The sequence below is a fragment of the Mastomys coucha genome, unplaced genomic scaffold, assembly GCF_008632895.1.
Source record: "Mastomys coucha isolate ucsf_1 unplaced genomic scaffold, UCSF_Mcou_1 pScaffold6, whole genome shotgun sequence".
In the NCBI taxonomy this organism is placed as follows: Eukaryota; Metazoa; Chordata; class Mammalia; order Rodentia; family Muridae; genus Mastomys; species Mastomys coucha.
Window position 1 is genome coordinate 20,312,812 of NW_022196912.1, and position 19,797 is coordinate 20,332,608.

The following is a 19,797-nucleotide window of genomic DNA, read 5'->3' on the forward strand; positions in this document are numbered from 1 at the left end:
GTAGAACAAGAAGAAGAGGGGTAGAGCCCTCTCTGTTGAGATATTCTTATGCTAATTCTTTGGTTCTTACTAGAGACAGACAGAAGAGAATCTTGACCTAACTCTTTCAACTAATGTCTTACAGAGAAACCTTACAATTACTCTCTAGTACTTAAAACATTAAACTAAGATAGTTAGAAACATTGGTGAAGGTCAGAAAACAATGTCCGAATTTTCTCTTGTTAGCTGTAAAAATATGATATCTTGGTAAGTTCTTAACACACAAGTATGAAGACATATCTAGGCCACCTCTGAGTTTGGGGTGCCAGACAACAATGTAAAGACAAGAGGCTGACTTTCCTTGAAGTTTTCGCCTCAAATACCGCCATCACACAAGTGTGCGTGACAGGTTTCTCTGTGTGACAGCCCTGGCTGTCCTGGAACTCACTTTGTAGACCAGGCTGGCCTCAAACTCACAGAGATCTGCATCTGCCTCCAGAGTGCAGGGATCAAAGGTGTGCGCCCTGACACTCAGCTCAGTTCCTGGTTTTGAAGATCTCCTATTTTTGCCTTCCTTGTACTTTCCTCTCTCTCTTGAATTGCTGTGTTTTTTATTTGTTTACACCACCTGATAATCCAGGTACATATTCTAGAGGAGCTTAAGGTCCTTTTGTTCTTGAACAAGGAATTGATCACAGCCACTTTTGTAGCTGAAGCAGAGACAGTTAATCACCTCTGGACACTGGAGTGCCTCTCAAGTTTACCATTGGGCAGTTCTAGTTATTGTTTCTGTATGAGGTTGATTTCTAGCTTGTCTCTTTGCCTATTTTTTTCTTTTTTCCATATGCTAATTTTATAAGGCTTTTAGTGAGGTTATCTGGACCTACTTTCTCCCACCCAAGTCTCCTACATTATTTTCCCTCCCTCATTGGCACATCTTGGTTCTGTGCCCAAGTGTCTGATGTTCCACACTTTGGTTCCCCTTCCCTCCTCTCTGAAGCAGTGTCTCTCTATGTCCTCTAAGCTGGCCTTGAGTCCCCTAGTATTCTGCTTAGGCTTGTTTGTCATAGGATTGTAGACACATGCTACAATGTACAGTTTCTTGATCTATTTATATATTTATATATATATATATATACATATATATATATATATATATATATATTTGCTGCCATCATTTGTCCATCAACCACTCTACCATTCTCTTGATCATTTTAAATAACTCTTCGATCTTTGGTTGTTCTCAATTCCTCTTCCTGTCTCAAAGATTTTTACTCTTTACTATCTAAGCATTATCTAGGATTATATACTTTAATTTATTTTGTCTAAAATCAGTCTTTATGTCTTTTTTTAAATTTACTTTTTATTTCATGTGTGTGGTGTATGGTATGGCTGTTTTGCCTGCATATGTGCCTGTGTACCACATGAGTACAGTGCCATGGAAACTCGAAGAAGTGTTGGGACCATTGGGACTGGTATTACAGTTTTTAGCTTTTTTATGCTTATTGGGAACCAAATTCAGGTCCTTGGAAGATCAGCCAGTGCTCTTAACTGATGAACCATCACTCCAGTCCCAAAGTCTTCATCTTAGAACAAACTTTGCATAGGTAATATCTACAACATCATTGTTTATCTAACTAGTTTAACTAGTTATAATTAATTAACTAGTCTTCTGTCAGCACTCTAGAGATGGTGGTTCCAGGGAGAATGGAGCCAATAAATGAGGACAGACTAAAGTCTCATGCAATAGCCAACTTTATTCAGATCATCAGATAATTAATACTCAGAGGGTTAAGAAAAACCACCTGAGTAAAGTTCTCATGAGTTCGAGCTGTATCTAATCTCAAGGACAAGCTGCATGTGGCAAAACATGTTTTTCCATAGAAGCATATAAAGGATTGTTTAAACATTTGATTGAATAGCAGCAGCAAGTAATAATGAGAAATATGAAGTAAACTATCTGCTACATCTGGGAGGAGCACAAAAACACAGTCAAAGTATAATTTTGTGTTTTGAAGAAACTGAGGTCACAGGCCTCTTGTTTTCTTGGAGTGTGTTTACAAGCACTCAGAATTCTCATAGCATGAAATCCTGGACCATGTTCCATTGTCGTCTCCTCCTCCTCTTCCCTCTTGCTTTTTTCTTCTTCTTCCTCTTCCTGATTCTCTTTACTATTATTTTATTTATTTATTTATTTATTTATTTATTTATTTATTTAATAGGCCAGCCAGGGCTATATAGTGAGACTCTGTCTTAGAAAGGGAGAAAATGAATAAGTGAGTGTGTAAATCTTAAGAAGTGGTATAAGTGGGGCTGGTGAAATGGCTCTTTAAGAGCATTGACTGCTTTTCTGAGTTCTGAGTTCAAATACCAGCAACCACATGGTGGCTCACAATCATCCATAATGAGATCTGACGCCCTCTTCTGGTGTGTCAGAAGACAGCTACAGTGTACTTACTTATAATAATGAGTGAATCTTTGGGCAGGAGCAAGTGGGGCCTGACCGAAGCAAGTAGGGTTGACTAGAGTGAGCAGAGGTCCTAAAAATTCAATTCCCAACAACCACATGAAGGCTCACAACCATCTGTACAGCTACAGTGTACTCACATACATAAAATAAACAAATCTTATAAAAAAGAAGTAGTATAGGTCACTTCAGACTCATATAGACTGGAGGTAAAGTTGATATGTGCACTTATTAATTTATAGACCTAATTTATGGTTTATGATAAAAATTGCAGCCATAAACCATCCATGTATCTTAGAAGAAATCATTATAGCTTGTGGAAATAAACTCCTTCTTGACAGAATGCTTCACATTTCAATGTCTGTTGGAGTTACCTGGAAAGCTTGTTAATTTTTTAGCAAGATTTTTCTGAAGTGAACAAGTCAGGTAATATTGGTGTGTGGACAATCTCTGGACTATTTCAGGAAAAAGAAATAGGATTCTGTAAAAGGAAAACGAGCCATGTCCTGTTAATTTACTAGGTTTAATGTTAGGACATCTAAAAATCGTAACATAAGATACTTTAAAAGAGCAGCATAATGCAGTGTAATGTGTTGGTGTTGAAATTGATTGCCTTTTTAAAGACTGAGGGCACTAGTTCTCTGAGGATTAGTAACGTGTGCCTGGCAAGAAAACTCAGTTATTTTGTTGTTAGTTCTTGATCCAGAATTCAGATCTAGTATATGCAAGACTGGTCTTTTCAAAGTTTAAAAAGAAGCTGGAGAGATGGTTTAGAGGTTAAGAGTACTTTCTCCTCTGGCAGAGGACCTGGGTTCCTAGCACCTACATGGTGGCTCTCAACCATCTGTAACTCTAGTTCAAGGGAATCCATGCCTTCTTACCTCTGCAGGCCCCAAACATTCATGTGCTATATCCGTACATATGTGCAGACAAAACAGACCTTAAAGAAAATGAATATATCTAATAAGAAAAATGAAAAAGAGGGAATGGATAGTTAATGGAAGGAAATAAGGGAAGCCACAGATGCTTTAAAGTGGGTCAGAGAAATGGGTTTTAGTAGAAAAAAAAATTAATCACCGAATGTTAACATTTTAGTGCTAAAAGTCAAGTCCAGTAGGGCAAGGTTGAGATGCAAGAGATTAGGAACAATTGTGAGAGCAGAGTTTTTGATTAAGAGAATCATAATGAGATTCAGTGTAGTCGTAGTGTGTATAGCTTTTGATAGGAGTAAGGGGACTTTGTTGAGAAAGAGAAATCAAACTCAATGGAAGGAAGATAAAATAGGTCTCTGAATGGAGAATGATTAGCTCCATGATAGGCTTGCTCAGGAACTTGAGCTTTTTTAGGATGCTGGTGGTCAGTTCTAAGCATGGGGAAGTCCTGGGCAAACACAAGATTGGCTGCTTTCCAACTGATGATTGTCTGAATAAGTGAAAGGTGTAAATATTTCCTAAAGGAAATGAGAAAAAGAATTTAGGAGGTTTTTGAGGTTTATAGTGAAAGAGCAAAGTCTGATTCAATTCTTGATTAAAATGAGATATCAAATTCACTAATATGCTGAGATTTCTCAACATGAGTAGGGATCTGACATTTTTGGAAAGCTGAAATCTCTTGTTATAGTTTAAAAGTTTAAATGTAACCACACAGCAGTGTTTCTGTTTAATTTAATTTGTTTATTGTGTTGGGTGTGCTTTTGCCACCGTGTGTGTGAAGGTCAGGCCAACCCTTGGGTCTGAGTCCTTACTTTGTACTTGTTTGAGCCGGGCCCTTCCTTTTGCTTCTTGCTCTTTGCTGCTTGCTAACTGGCCCGTGAGCTCCCAGGCATTCTCCTGTTACCTGCCAGCTTGCATCGCGATTACAGACAAGTTGTGCTGCTGCTTTCTTACATGGTTCTGGGGAATTCCTGCTAAGGTCCTAACACTGGTGTAGCAAGTGTCTCTTTAGCTTCATTCAATTGTTCAAATAGAGGTACTGTGTTAAGTGAAAAGTTGACTTTAAACTGTTGGTGGAATGAGAGAAAAATGAACAGTGAGGCCACATGAAGGGGAATGATTACAATGCTGGTTCAATTTCACCTTGAGCAAGGCGAGAAGTGAACAAGGCAGATGGAGGATGTGGAAATAGTCTTGAGATCTGTTGAAGTCAGTGAACTATAGACTAGTAAAATATAAAATAGAAAGATAGTGAAGACAGTGAGTTATTATAAATTGAACTTTTTGTGGTAATGGAGTTGTTAGTTTGATAGGGGAGTAAAGTGGTGGAGTGGATAGGTGTGGATCACTTTGAGCATGGGAGTTTTTACCTATATGGATGTCATTTCAATGACCAAGCAAACTGTGCTGTGAAAACGCAGTACACTTAATTACACTTTTTTCATTTACTTAGAGTTATTCTGTTTCCTGTTGTATTTTGTTTAAATGTTACCTCAAATTGTAAATTGTTGATCTTTATGAAGACACTTGTAAGAAGTAGAGAGATTAAAAACAAATTTTTCTTTGTTGTTATTCAGCCCTGTAATATGGCTTGGTAACGACCTTTGGCTTGATAAACTGAGACTTTAACCGTGCAGACTGAGTCTATTGCCCAGTAAGTTAGTTCAATACTACATAGGTTCAGTGAAGACGTTGCAGCTCATATGCTTTTCTCTAATATGTTGCTTTGCTGACTCTTCTCTCCTTATCTTTTCCTAGGACCTCAGCTGAACGCCCAGCTAGAAGGTTGGCTTTCACAAGTACAGTCTACGAAAAGACCTGCTAGAGCCATTATTGCACCGTAAGTTTTAGAAGTCTTTTGCCAATCTTTAGCAAATCTATCTTTTGATAGAAATGAGTGTATATTGAACTAGAAGTTAAATGTTGGGCTGGAGAGATGGCTTGGTTTTAGGATTGTTTACTTTTCTTGCTGAGTTTAATGCTCCTTACCTGGGTTGGGCACCTTACATTTGCCTCTGATTCTGGCCTTTATGAGCATATACAACATAAAATGAACAAATATATCTTTAAAACAATGTGGATTGGTTGAGGTAGATACTTGACCTCTGGCCTCTACATGCACATGTATATACATGTACATGTAACACACCAACGGGGGGGGGGGGAGACAGACAGAGACAGAAAGAGACAGAGAGAAAACAGACAGAGAAAGACAGAGACAGAGAGAAAACAGACAGAGAGAAAGAGAACACCTAGGTCAATGTTTGGTATTTTAAGTATTCTACTGCTAAGCATTTTATATGCCAAATACTCTGTATAATAGATACTATATTTATGACTTGATGTCAGACTCTACCTACCACTTAAAAGTAGTAATGTGAAAGTTTCTCGATCCCTTGAACTTGACTTTAGAGAACAGTAATTAATACCTCTTTGTAGACTTTTTATTTATTTTATTTCATCTTTAAAAAAAAATGCATTACTAGGATCAAAACCATGTTCTCAGAGGTCAGAAGAGCATCTTGGATGCCCTGAACTGGAGCTACAGATGGTTGTGAGTCACCATGTGGGTGCTAGGGAGCAGACTCAAGTTCTCTAAAAGAGCAGCCAGCTCTCTTAACCACCAAGCCACATTTCTAGCCCATAGCATTTTTTTTTAATGTGGGAAAACTATTATCTGATCATCAAAATTAGTAAAATTGTTGGTAACAACTGAGCTTCATGCATATGTTTTCATTATTCCACTCGTTTTTAAGTTCTAAGTTGACAATACTTGTGGGTGGGATACAGAGTGATGTTACAATTTTGAATGTAACATGAGATGAACAAGCTATCCATCCATCCATCCATCCATCCATCCATCCATCCATCCATCCATCCATCTACCCACCCACCCACCCATCCAAAGGTTTGACATCTGTAATGGTAACACTGACTATCTACCCTTAAGTGAAATTGAAACACATAGTGTTCAACTGTTGGCTGTATTTACCACATAAGCCTTTGACTGAGGCCTTGGTACTCTTGTTACTGTTTCTCCATAACTATGCTTCTATGGTCTTTGAGTTCTGTGGTTTTACAAAATTCTATGTGTGTTGTAGGATGGTGTTCTAGTTTGTTTTCTCTGTTGCTATCCTAAAACAGTGACCAAAAACAACTTGGGGAAGAAAAGGTTTCTTTTGAGTTATTACACGTCTAGATCAAAGCCTATTTCTGAGCAAAGTCAGGGCAGGAACTCAAAGCAGGGGCTAAAGTTTAGAGATCATGAATGCTGTTTACCAGCTTGCTTTCTTATACAGCCTAAGGTCTCTTCCTTGGTAGTCGTTAAGAAACTATCTAAGAGCATGCCTACAGGCTGGTGTGTGGGTGTTGGCCTTGGACCATTTGAGACAGGGTCTTTTTATTTGCTGCTGCTTATTATACTTGAACAGCTGGTCTGGGCTCTTGGGATTCTTCTGTGTCCACCTCCAAGCTTGGTTGCTGACAACCAGGATTGTGTGTGCTTCTGTATCTGGCTTTGCACAGGCTCTGGGCATTAATATTCAAGGTATTACAGTTTGACACACGAGCTTTACCCACTGAGCTATGTCCTAGCTTTTGTTCCTTTTTTCATCTATGTACTTGTATATATTAGTTTTCTTTATAGATTTAGCTGTTGATGAACACTTATGTTGATTCCATTGCTTTGTTTGGTTTTGTGAATAGTCCTGCAGTGCAAACAGGCATGAAGACATGTCTTGTGATATATTGGTTCAGGTATGGGACTACTGGATTTGTTCATTATTTTTGTTGTGTTGGCTTTGGTCTTTGTGAGGCAGGATCAGGATAGCCTAGAATTCACCAGACTGACCTTTAACTTGAGATTTGCTTGCCTTTGCCTCTGTAGTGCTGGGATTCATGGCATGTACTATCATTTACTCCATTCTTTATTGTTGCAATCATAGCTTGTTTATAGGAGTTTAGCAAACAGTATTATAGAACTTAAAAGTCAATACGCTATATAAAATTTATAATAGAGTATTAAATATTTTATCATTCATAAATTGTGATATTTCATTGTATAAAAGCTTATGTACATATGAATGTGCATAGTTTTTATTTTCTTTAGAATTAGTTGTTAAAACATTTATCCTATGGGAGATGTACTATCTACCAGTGATGTATCATTGTCTAAAAAATGTGAGTCCAGGAGTGATCAATAGGAGTGATGTAGCAAGAATGAATCAAGAAAGAAAAATAATCAGAGAACAAAGCTGTTCTGTAAGTGATAAGAAAATTGACTGAATGTTGAAGCCAGAGAGTGAAAAGAGAAAGATAATGAAAGAAAACGAGAGCCATAATACACAAAAAACAAGTGAGTTCTTTATTGCTGCAGGCAGGGGGTATGATCATTGCAAGATATTGGGTTGGTACTATTATTAATATAACAGACTGCTGATTTCAGTCTATTATAACATAATATCAGATTATATCTGATCAGATTACATAATATCAGAAATTAGCAACTTAAGCCTTGAATATTGAATATCTCCAAATGTTATTCTTTCTTACTCAGAACCCCTCATTTCCCCCACTCCCATTTGTGCTGGGTATTAAACCCAAGCCTTTACACATGCTGAGTAGGCAGTCTACCATTGAGTTAATAACCAACAGCTAGAAAGTATTTTAAAAGTTTATAAATGGAATATAGTATGGAACAATTGCGTCTTCTTTTTTTTTCTTTTAAGATTTATTTATTTATTATATGTAAGTACACTGTAGCTGTGTTCAGACATCCCAGAAGAGGGCATCAGATCTTATTACCAATGGTTGTGAGCCACTATGCAGTTTCTGGGATTTGAACTCAGGACCTTTGGAAGAGCAGTCAGTGCTCTTAACCGCTGAGCCATCTCTCTAGCCCCGTGTATTCTCTATTATCTTCTAGAGGTTGCATCATTAATTGTATTGCTTTTTAATCTATATACTCAATTCTGTTTTATGTATCGCAGTTGTTAAGTTTTTTTTTTCTAAAAGTTTTCTTTATATTCTCTTAGTTTTGAGCCTGGGGATTAAATTTAAAACTGTTTTTTTTGTAGCCATGCAGGATACACGTACTGTGGGTCTTGTGCTGCCCATGCTTACAAACAAGTGGATCCATCTATTACGTAAGTAATGCAGTTAATTAGGAACAGTTTGGGACTGTTGTAATGGTTGCTTTGATGTACAAGGAATATTTCATTCTGCTTGTTTTTATGTGTTCAGTTTAATTGGAGCTTAGACTTTTCAGGAATTTGTAGACTAGGAAATACCTTAATACTTTCTCTTTTGAATATTTACCTTGTCTTTAGTTGTCAAATGTTTCACTCTGACACCACTACAAAGTTAAATATTTGATTTTTCAGTTTGTATTACAAACCCAAATATGAATATTTTAAACAGAAATGAAGATTCCTTTGTTCTTTTTAATCATTTTTATAATAACTAAAAGCAAAAATTTTTAACAATAAAGAGAAATTAAGTTGAAAACGTTTTAGAAAATTTTTATTAAACCTTGGTCTGAAAGTCTACCATAATCAAGGTTGTTTTAAGTAACACTATGCTTTAAGCTTTTTTTCTGTTCGGTTGAATTTTTATTGATGATGTCATGCTAGAGGCATGCCTTAGAATTAGTTTGGCTTAGGGATATAAATAAGTCTAGGGTCTGTCCTGGGTGAAGTGCAAAGTGAGACTTACACAAGCAAGCTGATGGAAGGTCAGAATGAGGAGGAAAAGTAAAGAGGGAAGAGTGGAGAGTGGTTGGGACTCTGAGGAGGGGAGCTGTGCACTTTGTAAGGAGAGACAGTGACATGTGCTGTGTGATCAGATCTTGTATGTAGTTTCTAATAGCTAAGAGGGATCATTTGAGAGTATTTAAACAAGTTTAATTGACACTAAATTGTATATAGTATTTTAGAAATCAATTAGGAGGTCATTTTAATGATCAATATATACTGAATAGTAACCAAATAATAACTTTTGGCTTGAATTTTAAGTAAGTTCTAAGATTGAGTCCTAAAGTGGAAAAGGTTAAGTGCAGTAAGAGTGTAACAATAGCATTATGTTTTAATATCCAATATTGAATAGTGAATTAAATAAATATGATAGCTTACTTAATGCGATATTTTGTGGAAACTAAGTATTGCCAGGCATGGTGATGCACATCTGCAATCCCAGCAGTTGGAGGCTGAGTTAGGAAGGAGATAACAAGTTTGGGCCAGCCAAGAGCTGCTTTGTGAGGCCATGTTATTAAATAAAGTAATGAACTACATTAGGAGACATTGTAGTCATTTGAGAAAATATCACATCATAGTCTAAAAGGAGCATATAAGTTTGTGTAAAATTGAGAAGAAAGTGTACCATATGAAGTAAAATTTTTCATAAGAAGATATTTTTAAAAACAGTCATTTGCAGATGATAATGTTTTCCTTTAACTTTTTTTTCCTTAGGATTTCAGATTGTAATCGATAAAACAAATATTACATATATGAATTTAAATGTATAAACAGTTAGAAATGCAACCATATGTCCTATATACTATTACACAAGTTCACAATCTTGTTAAAACTATAACCCAGGCATACTATATATCAAGAGGAAACATCCTCCCTTTTCACATGATTTTTTTTTCCTTTGTGAAATAATGATCAATCACCACGGATCTTTTCCACGGTAAAAGGACTGTTGTCCTCTATCTCAGCTGGTGATGACATTTTCCCAATGCTCCAAGAAGAAATTTAGAAAAATTTCACATTCCTTGGGGTAACCTTTTTAGACTTGAGCAGAAATCTAGAAACTCTTACTGACTGGTCACACTGGCAACTCTTACTGTGGATCTGCTACACAGAGTTTACACACTAGGACAGCAGAATTTGTCTCAAATGCTAAATGTTATCTCTATAAATAAAATGCCAAGAGAACAAGTCATGGTGTGGAATTGAATTTTAAGAGAAATTCTGACAGTTGGGGATTGGTGGATGGGGACAAGGGGAGATTTATACACACACATACACATATTCAGCTATTTTATGCTAACCTTAAGTTTTATAACAGTATAATAATCCACATTTTTTAATTTTAATTTTTATTTTTATTTTTTTTCGAGACAGGGTATCTCTGTGTAGCCCTGGCTGTCCTGGAACTCACTCTGTAGACCAGGCTGGCCTCGAACTCAGAAATCCACCTGCCTCTGCCTCCCAAGTGCTGGGATTAAAGGCATGCGCCACCACCTCCCAGCTATTAATCCATATTTTAATTCATTTTTGAGTTAAACACTTTGGAGAAGAATTTTAGTTATTTTTTAAGGAATACGGAAGGACCCAAAACCTTAATAAAAAATGATCTGTTAGCACCGTTCTCATTCATCCTCTTCCCCCAATAACTAAAAAGCCAACTAAATCCTCAACTCTTTCTATAGTGAGTGCATGAAGATGTCAATCTTAAGGCTAAAAAAAATCATATGAAAAGGAATCTCATTCTGCTCAACTGTCAGTCTACTGAGACTTTTCTTATGGCTTCACTAATTTACTGTCATTTTCAGTCTCCAAATACAAAAATACAACCATTCTTATTGAAATCGATATGCTGGTAGTTTTAGTATACACACACACACACACACACACACACACACACACACACACACACACACACACACAAAACCAAAGCCAAACAAATTATTTACAAAATTATACAGTTTAAGAAAAAACTTTGTACAAAAAAATATAATCCTTTGTTCCCTTTATCACATTTAAATGGTCAGGACTCAAAATGTTCACCACAGTGAATCTTTCCACATATATACTGACTGAACCACAAACATCAAGAAAATTTCATTAGAGATGATGGAGAAGTGAGGAGCAAGATGCTTATTGATGCTTCCCTGTTCTAATGCGTTCCTTCTTTATGGGCTTAGTTTAACCTCGCTGTCATCAGGAAAAAAAAATTTATTCTTTGATAATTTTATACATGTATGTAAAGTCTTTTGATCATATTTACTCCCAATTATGCACTCTTATCCCAGTCCTGCCAAGCTCCCTTCTGTTAACTCACTGAGTTTAGCTGGGGCTGCTTGTGTAAGCATGACTGCAGTGTACTCATTATCATTAGTAAGTACATGGTAACTAACAATGATCACATCACAGAAGGCTGCTCTCTCCCAGAAATCATTAGCTGCCCATAATAACCACAGTACGCCCCAGGTCAGTGTTTGCTTGTGTAGTTTCTTATATAAACAATGGATAGATTGGGGGAGTAGTGAAGAGTGTAAATATAATCAGAATGGATGAAATTTTCAAAGGAGTTATAAACTACTACATTAAAAATAATGGATATGACATTTTTAAAAAATCTTTTATTGGTGTTTTGACTATTTGTTTCAATTTTTGTTTCTGTGTTTTGTTGGTTTCTTTGCTTTTTCTTTCTTCTCTTTTAAATAAGAGAGAGAAAGAATATGAGGTTGGGTGGATAAGGAGATAGGGAAGATCTGGGAAGGATTGAGAAGAGGAAGGAACATGATGAGAATATAGCATATGAAAAAGTTTAATGACGAGATCTTAATAAGCTGCAGTTAAAAATAAACCGAGTGTAGAAATAGTTGTATGGCCCGGAAAGATGGCTCAGCAGTTAAAGCACTAACTACTTTTCCAGGGTACTCAGGTTCACTTCCTAGCGCTCACTTGATAGTCAGAACTGGAACTGTAGTCCTAGGGGATTTTATGCCCTCTTCTGACCTCCAAAGGCACCAAAGGTATTCAGATGGTGAATACATACACACACACACATACACACACACACACACACACACACACACACACACACACTCACTCAGACACATAAAATAAATCTAAAATATTAAAAAGAATTAGAACAAAAAATTAAAACTATCAAAATAACAAAATTGCATATTAACAAAGGCGACTTTTTTTGTGTGATGATGCAAATCAAATCTAGGATCTTACACATGCTAAGAACGTCCTTTATTGTAGAAATATATTGTTAGTCCCCAAATACTGTGAAGTAAATGAAACACTAAGTGAGAAACAAGTATATTTCCTCTTATAATAATGAAAGATAATGGGAAAACAGGCATTACTCTTATATTTCTTTTACAAAATATAGCCTGGCTTGGTGGAGCATACCTTTAATCTCAGTAGGGAAGGCAGAAGGATATCTGTGAGTTCCAGGACATCCTGGTCTATATAGTGAGCTCCAGGATAGTCAGGACTCCATAGAGAGACCCTGTCTCAAAAACCAAAACACAGATCTCTATATAGGTTTATATTACTTATACATTTATTCACATACACACACAAATCTGTTGTACTTTTTAACTGTTTTTTATTTGGTTTTGGGACAAGAATCTGGCTTTGTAGTTTAGACTGACCTTGAATTTGAAGCAGTCTTCCTGCCTTAGTTTCTGAAGTGCTGGCATTACTTTTTATATAATTTTATATAATTAGATGATACCTCTGTGCAGAGCTCGTGCCTGTTTCTGCATTCAGTTTGTTATGATCCATTTTTGTAGCTGAAATATAAGAAGGAAACCCATTCACACACACATACAGTTTCAAAAGGGAGCAGCAGAAACCGTGCCCATTAAACAGGAAATGCTTCTCTTTAATGCTAAGTCTGAACTTAGTAAAAACAGCTTCTTGAGAGTTAGTGCAGATCTTTCAAGGGCTTCACTGTATGATTTCAAAATTATGTTTGTTCATACTGCTACCTGACTTAATTTTCACTTGAAAGGTTCAAATTTATTGTGTACAAGAAGTATGTCAATTGTTTTGCAGACCTATTTTGTTTATTTTGGGAAAAATTTCTGCCAAATATTTGTGTAGTTTAAAAAAAATGTTTGTTTGTTTGTTTGTTTATATGAATACCCTATAGCTATCTTCAGACACACCAGAAGAGGGCATCAGATCCCATTACAGATGGTTGTGAGCCATCATGTAGTTGCTGGGAATTGAACTCAGGACCTCTGGAAGAGCAGTTAGCACTCTTAACCACTGAGCCATCTTTCCAGCCTGTGGTTATTTTTTTTTAAGTGGAAGTTATATTCCATAAAAAAACGTGTCTAGTTCAGCTCTCTGCTCATAATACACAGGTTATTTTCAATGAGATAGAATGTTCATCTGCCGAGATGCTTTACGAATCTGTCCCTAGGGTTTGACTGTATTTTGAAATACAGTGTTAAGATGTGTTTGCAAGAGTCAAGAATTTTGGTGAAATTAGCCTTTGAAAAAGAGTGTAGCAGTGAATGGATTACTGACACATGTTGGTTTCACTGCCCTAAAAGTTGGGCTAACAGTTTTACTCTCCCTCATTCCTGCAGTTTAAGTGCTAGTCAGCAGTGAAGAAAGCAGACATCTTCCATTTCACTATTTTGAACTCTTCTGTGTACCCCTTTACAGGGTCCTGTGTATTGTTAAGAATGTATAGATCGCACTATAACAACTGATACAATAGACTGCAGTGATTTCAGGTGTGGGAAAGGCATTGGGAAAGGTTCACTGAGGAATTGGTGTTTAGGTTAGACCACCCTATGGAAGGGTTGACATCATACATGGTTAACCTTCATTAAGGACCCATAAGCCTAGTGTATTCATAAAATGTTAACAATCAAGGGGAGGCCAAGTTGCTAGTTCTTTTGAGACTTTAAACCCATTTTAGGGACTAGGAGGATGGCTCAAGTGACGACCTGAGTTCAAACCCCAGTACTCATGTAAAATCTTAGTGTGGTGGTGTGCCTGTGACATCCTAGTGCTGGAGAGTTGGGAGGGCAGGTGGTGTGTAGATAGGAAGATCTTTGGGCCAACGTGAGATAGCTCAGCTGAAACTCTTGAGTCCTAGTTTCAGCTAGAGACCTTGTCTTCAAAACATGCAGGGCTCCTGAGGAAGGCTTCGGATTCCAACTCTGGCTTCTACATATGCTGACATGTGTATCTCTGGACCCAAACCCCGCCCCTAACCGATACACATATACTAATCCCCACACCCCTCCCAATCCTTATTTTTAAGGGTTTTACTTGATTTCATAACGCTTGTTTTTTGTTTTTCAAGACAACATTTCTCTTTGTTGCCTTGGCTTCCTGGAACTAACTTTGTAGACCAGGCTGGCCTCAAACTCACAAAGATTCAACTGCCTCTGCCTTCAGGGGACTGAGATTAAAGGTGTAATCACCACCTCTGCTCAGGAAGGACTTCTTAAAGTAAGGGCAAGGGAAAGTGAAATGATCAGATTTGTGTTTCAAAAGATCATTTTGAGCTGTTAAAGAATTTAAAAATGGGACATTTCATTCTGTTCCTTTTCAGTTGACAGTTGTAAAGTCTTTCTTAGCCGCTCACAGAACTAAGAGCTGAAATCTGAAATTGAAGCGGCTCTTAGGCAGAAACTTGAATTTAATTTATATTTTTCAAAAAGCTTTATAGGACAAAAAAAGGTAAAAGCCCATGATATTTTTAGTCGTTAGTTAAAATATTTTCCCTCCCTGTGAAACATTTTCAAAAAATTACTTATGTTCCATTAGTTGGAGTAGGTAGTTGAAAAAAATGAAGGTAAGTGCTCATAGGCCATATTCACTACAATAATTTCACAGAGGTGACTTCTCAGGAGCTGTAGTGTGTGAACTATATTTATTTCTAGGAAAATGTGACTCCCTGCCAGTCCTCTATTTCATATTAAAGGTTTCATTTACCCATCTAGTAACAGTCTGAATACCAATACTGAGGTTGTTTCTTTAAAGGCAAAACATCTTGTAGTTACTAAAGGAAAGGAACATAACCTTGTGTGTTTATTTCCCTCCAAATGATTGCAGTGGCTTGCTGTTTGTGGATCTAGCAAAGAAAGAAGGAAGAAATACACGAGCTTCAGTGTGCTTTGTTAATTTTCTTTTGTTAGCAGTTAGCTTACAGAGACCTATTTCGAGGTCACTATTATCTTGAATATGCCCCTTTCCAACTGTTTCAGTAATATCTCCCCTTCTGTGGTTTTTGTATGTCATTTTTAAGGATTTTAACTTTTTTCTTGTTTTTGTAAATCATTTCTGGAACCGCACTAGATTGGTTGTGGCTTTGTTTTTATTGCTGATTTTTTGTTTGTTTGTTTGTTTTGTTTTGTTTTTTCCAAGACAGGGTTTCTCTCTGTAGCCCTGGCTTTCCTGGAACTCACTCTGTAGACCAGGCTGGCCTGGAGGAACTCAGAAATCCGCCTGCCTCTGCCTCCCAAATGCTAGGATTAAAGGCGTGTGCCACCACTGCCTGACTGTGGGTTTGTTTTTACCAAACTAGAAAGAATTTATTGGGGAAACATCTGGTTAATTCAGATTGGTAGGAGCTCTTCTGTATAGGTTGGGTTTGAAAAAAAGGAACACCAAGAAGTAGTCAGGTCTCAGCTGAAGGCCTTGGGCAGACTACTGTTACTTCACCTCTGGCGCAGTGCTCACTGCCACTTATTAGATTAATATAAGCCTTCAGATCGACTTCTTGTTGTCATTGTTTGAGACACGGTCCTTTGACGTAGCCTTGGCTGTTCTGGAACTCTGTGTAAGCCAGGCTGGCCTGGAATTTGGAAGAGATCTGCTTGCCTCTGCCTTCGGAGTGCTGGCATTAGGATGTGTATGCTGCCATGCCTGGCTAGAGACTGACATTTTAAAAGTATGATTTTATATTTTAACCATATACCTTAGATTTTTTTCAAAAGCATCCTGATGTTAAATATTACATACTTTTTTCCTCATAGAAACTGACTTCTCAAACAGAACTCCCCTCCCCCTTCCATATTAAGGGTTTTCTTCTCCCTCCCTTTCCCTATCCTCTCCTTTTCCCCCTTTTCTTTTGTAGCTTTGGCCTTATGTTCTCATACTCAACAGATTCCCCTGCTTCAGCCTTCTGAGTATTTAATAGAGTACAGACGTGTACCACCATGCCTGGATAAAATGTCATTCATTGATGCTTAGTTCATATATTTCCTGGCATTAATCAAGGTACCTAAATGTTCCCAAGTTACTATTTTATATATATTTCATATTAGACTTTAATAAAAGAATTTATTACTATTTGTGTTCTGCTATGATAGAACAGAATGGTATCTTTTGGTTTCATTTATTTAATAACATGATTTTTGACCTTCCCTCTTTATGGTACTGATGAGATATGTGATACAAATGTGGACTGCAGTGCTAACAAGATGGAGAAAGAGGGGTTGGAAAAATGACTCAGTGATTAAGAGCACTGGATGTTAACCTTAAGAGGTCCTGAATTCAATTCCCAGCACCGCACTCACTTGGTGTCTCACAACATAATGGAATCCTGTGCCCTCTTCTGGTGTGCAGGCATATGTGTAGGCATAACACTCCAATACATAAAATATATAGGTAAATATTTTTTTAAAAGAGATGGAGAAGACAAAGGGCAGAAGAAGAGATTATTTCTGACTCACATTGGCCCAAGGATGAAATAGTTTCCTGTGAATTAGATTTCTTCCAATTTGAGGAGTCTGAGAATAACTTAATCCAAAACTTCCTTTTATCCTGCATCCTTCCACAACTTTGAAGTGACATGTCCTTAAAAAAAAAAGATTAATTTTCTTAGCTTAGTAATAGATTTTGTTTGTTTGATTCATTTGTTCATTCATTCATTCATTCATTCATTCCCACTTGCACTATGTAGACCAGGCCTGCCTTTGCTTTGCTTCCTGTGAGCTACAATTAAAGATTGTGTTCTACTATACCTGACTTTTTTTTTTTAAGAGATAATGTCTGAGTTTTGTAGAACAAGTTGGCTTTGAAATCCCAATCATTGTAGATCCTTCTGGGTCACCCTAAGTGTTAGGATATAGGTGAATAATGTCATACTTGGTATAGTAATAGAAGTTTTAGTCAGAGTATATTGCCACAGCACACACACACCCTTTGTCCTGCAAGTCTCTGACAGGGAAAGAACCAGGTCCTTTTCTTCTCGGTACATAAACCCCCCTGCCTGTTTTCCCCCTTTGAAATCTTTAACTTATTTATGTTTGTATATGGTATGGTAAGATTGTTTTATTTGAATTTTAGAAAACAGAAAATGCATGGCTTCAGAATTTAGGTTGTAGAGCAAGTTTGGATGTTTGCTATGAAATAATAGGAAGCTAATTTTGCCTTGGTGTTGAGACAAAGGGGTTGTGGAAGTTGTAGCTAGTGTTTAGCCCATTTGTTTTCTTTTGATACACTACTGTGCAAATCATGCATTATCAAATTTCTTTGTATTTGAGAATAGAGAACGTTTATCGAATGCTTCTTTGTAATGTTGTTTTACATAGATGTTTACAAGTTTGTAGCAGTATTATTTATTTTTATTAAAAACTTAGAATTTTAACATTTTTATAGCTGAAATATTTAAACTGATATTACACTTTGAAATGTGTTTAGTTATACATTTAGAAATGATTTTTATGTTTACTGTAAAAATTTATAGCTGATATTTTCAATTATTGGACAAAAATTCAGATTAAAACTGAAGAGCAAATTCAGTTCTATTGTAATAGAATTCCAAGGACTGTGGTTTTAGTTCACAGAAGTCTCACTTCCTTGTATTTCTGGAAATCTGGAAACCTAGTGTAATTAATGGCCTGGCGGGGTTGGTTTCTTTGAAGCTCCTCTTTTTGGCTGCTAGGCCTCTTACTGCATGACTGTTAGGCATGTCCTTGGAGTCATATGTTGTGGTTGTGTCCCATGTGTCTTCCACCCTTCCCCCATTTCCAGGATCTTATTATGCAATCCTGGCCAGCTAGAACTCACTATGTAACCCAGGTTGGCTTCACACTTGGAGCAGTCCTTGCCTCAGGGGTCCAACATGAAGTCTTTTTATGTCAAGTTGATTAAGGGCCTCATTTTAACTCCATTAGCTCTTGAAAAAATGTATCTCCAAATTGGCCTGCAGTCAGATGTGCGAAGTTGGAACTTAATATATGGATTTTGATGAGAATATAGTTAAGCCCTTATGTTCACAGAATGTAGTAAAAGTAGGTAGTCAGCGTGGAAAAAACAAGTAAAATTTAAAGTTACTTTTCCTTTTATTTAATAAGTTTTGTGTAGAAGTACATTTGTTCTGTGTTTCTGTTGTGTATCTCCCAGCCGGAGAATTTTCATCCTTGGGCCTTCCCATCATGTGCCCCTGTCTCGATGTGCACTCTCCAGTGTGGATATATATAGGACTCCTCTGTATGACCTTCGTATTGACCAAAAGAGTAAGTATATAGAAATCATAGCTTTTAAATAGCTAAAGCTCATTTAATAAAGATGGCAATTTAATTTAAAATATTTTAAAAGACACAAATATAAATAATATCTCAACTAAAATTTTTGGTAACTAATCTGTATAAACCAGACACAAAAGTGGTATTTTCCTCATAACTACAAAAATATGTTAAAGGCACTTAACTCCATACCATAGTGGTTACATTTATATTTAGAGAAATACTTTGCTTGCATTATACCATGAAGCAAGAAATAAGTCCACATGCCAACCTGATCAAAGACTTGGCAAGTTAACTCTTTTTATGTGTATCACTTTCTTCACTTTAAATGATGGCAGTAATACTTTTATTTCCTCTAATTGTTTTTTATGGGAAAATTATTCTATATTTTCTGAAGCTCTGAAAAGTAATATAGAAGTTTCAAATACATTTTGTTTTTAACTTGTTATTTTCTTGTGTGTATGTATGTTTGTATGTATGTATGCATGCATGTGTGTGGGCTTGCAGATCTGGAGTCATATGTGTGTAAAGGTGCATGTGTACTATGGAAGCCTGAGGCTGGCGTCAGGCATCTTCCTTGACCATTCCACACCTGATACATCACCGAGGCAATGAACTCAGAACTCACTGTTTGGCTTACCTCATTTGCTATCTATAGCTATATCTACCTATAGCTATATTTGGGGAGTCTCTTTCTGTTTCTTGTATACTGTGGTTACAAATGAGCTTGCCATAACTGTCCAGCTTTTACATGCATTCTCAAGTCTAAACTCCAAGCATTAAAACTTATATGGTAAGCATTTTATCTGCTAAGACATCTGTCTAGCTCCCATGTCTGTTTTTTTTTTAATTTTCCTTCTAGGATTCCAGAAGTTATATTTTGAGTGTGTGTGTGTTGTGTAGTGTGTGTTCTCCTGTGAGTGAGTACACGCGTGTACTGTATGTTCTTTTTCTGTGTTGTCTACATTTTTATTTTGAGGCCATGTCTCTCACTGGCCTAGAACTCATCTAGAATGGTAGGCTGACTGGCTAAGGAGCCCCAGGGATCTGTTCCAGGGATTTTTACTTCTTCATGGTGTCATAAGTGTGCACTAACTATCAGACATTTTTGTGTGGATTCTGGGATTCCAATTCAGGTGCGTGCTTTTTTTTTTTTTTTTTTTTTTTTTTTT

General features: G+C 36.8%; 1 protein-coding gene across 2 annotated transcripts in view; it reads left to right on the top strand.

Annotated features, from left to right (window-relative positions):
- Memo1 (mediator of cell motility 1) overlaps nucleotides 1-19,797 on the top strand; it is a 101,182-nt gene that overhangs the window by 42,560 nt on the left and 38,825 nt on the right. For both annotated transcript variants that reach the window (XM_031356614.1, XM_031356615.1), the window contains 3 exons: nucleotides 5,137-5,218; nucleotides 8,454-8,522; nucleotides 18,504-18,616. In XM_031356614.1, the coding sequence (XP_031212474.1) occupies nucleotides 5,137-5,218; nucleotides 8,454-8,522; nucleotides 18,504-18,616 (264 nt within the window). The remainder of the gene's footprint in view (nucleotides 1-5,136; nucleotides 5,219-8,453; nucleotides 8,523-18,503; nucleotides 18,617-19,797) is intronic.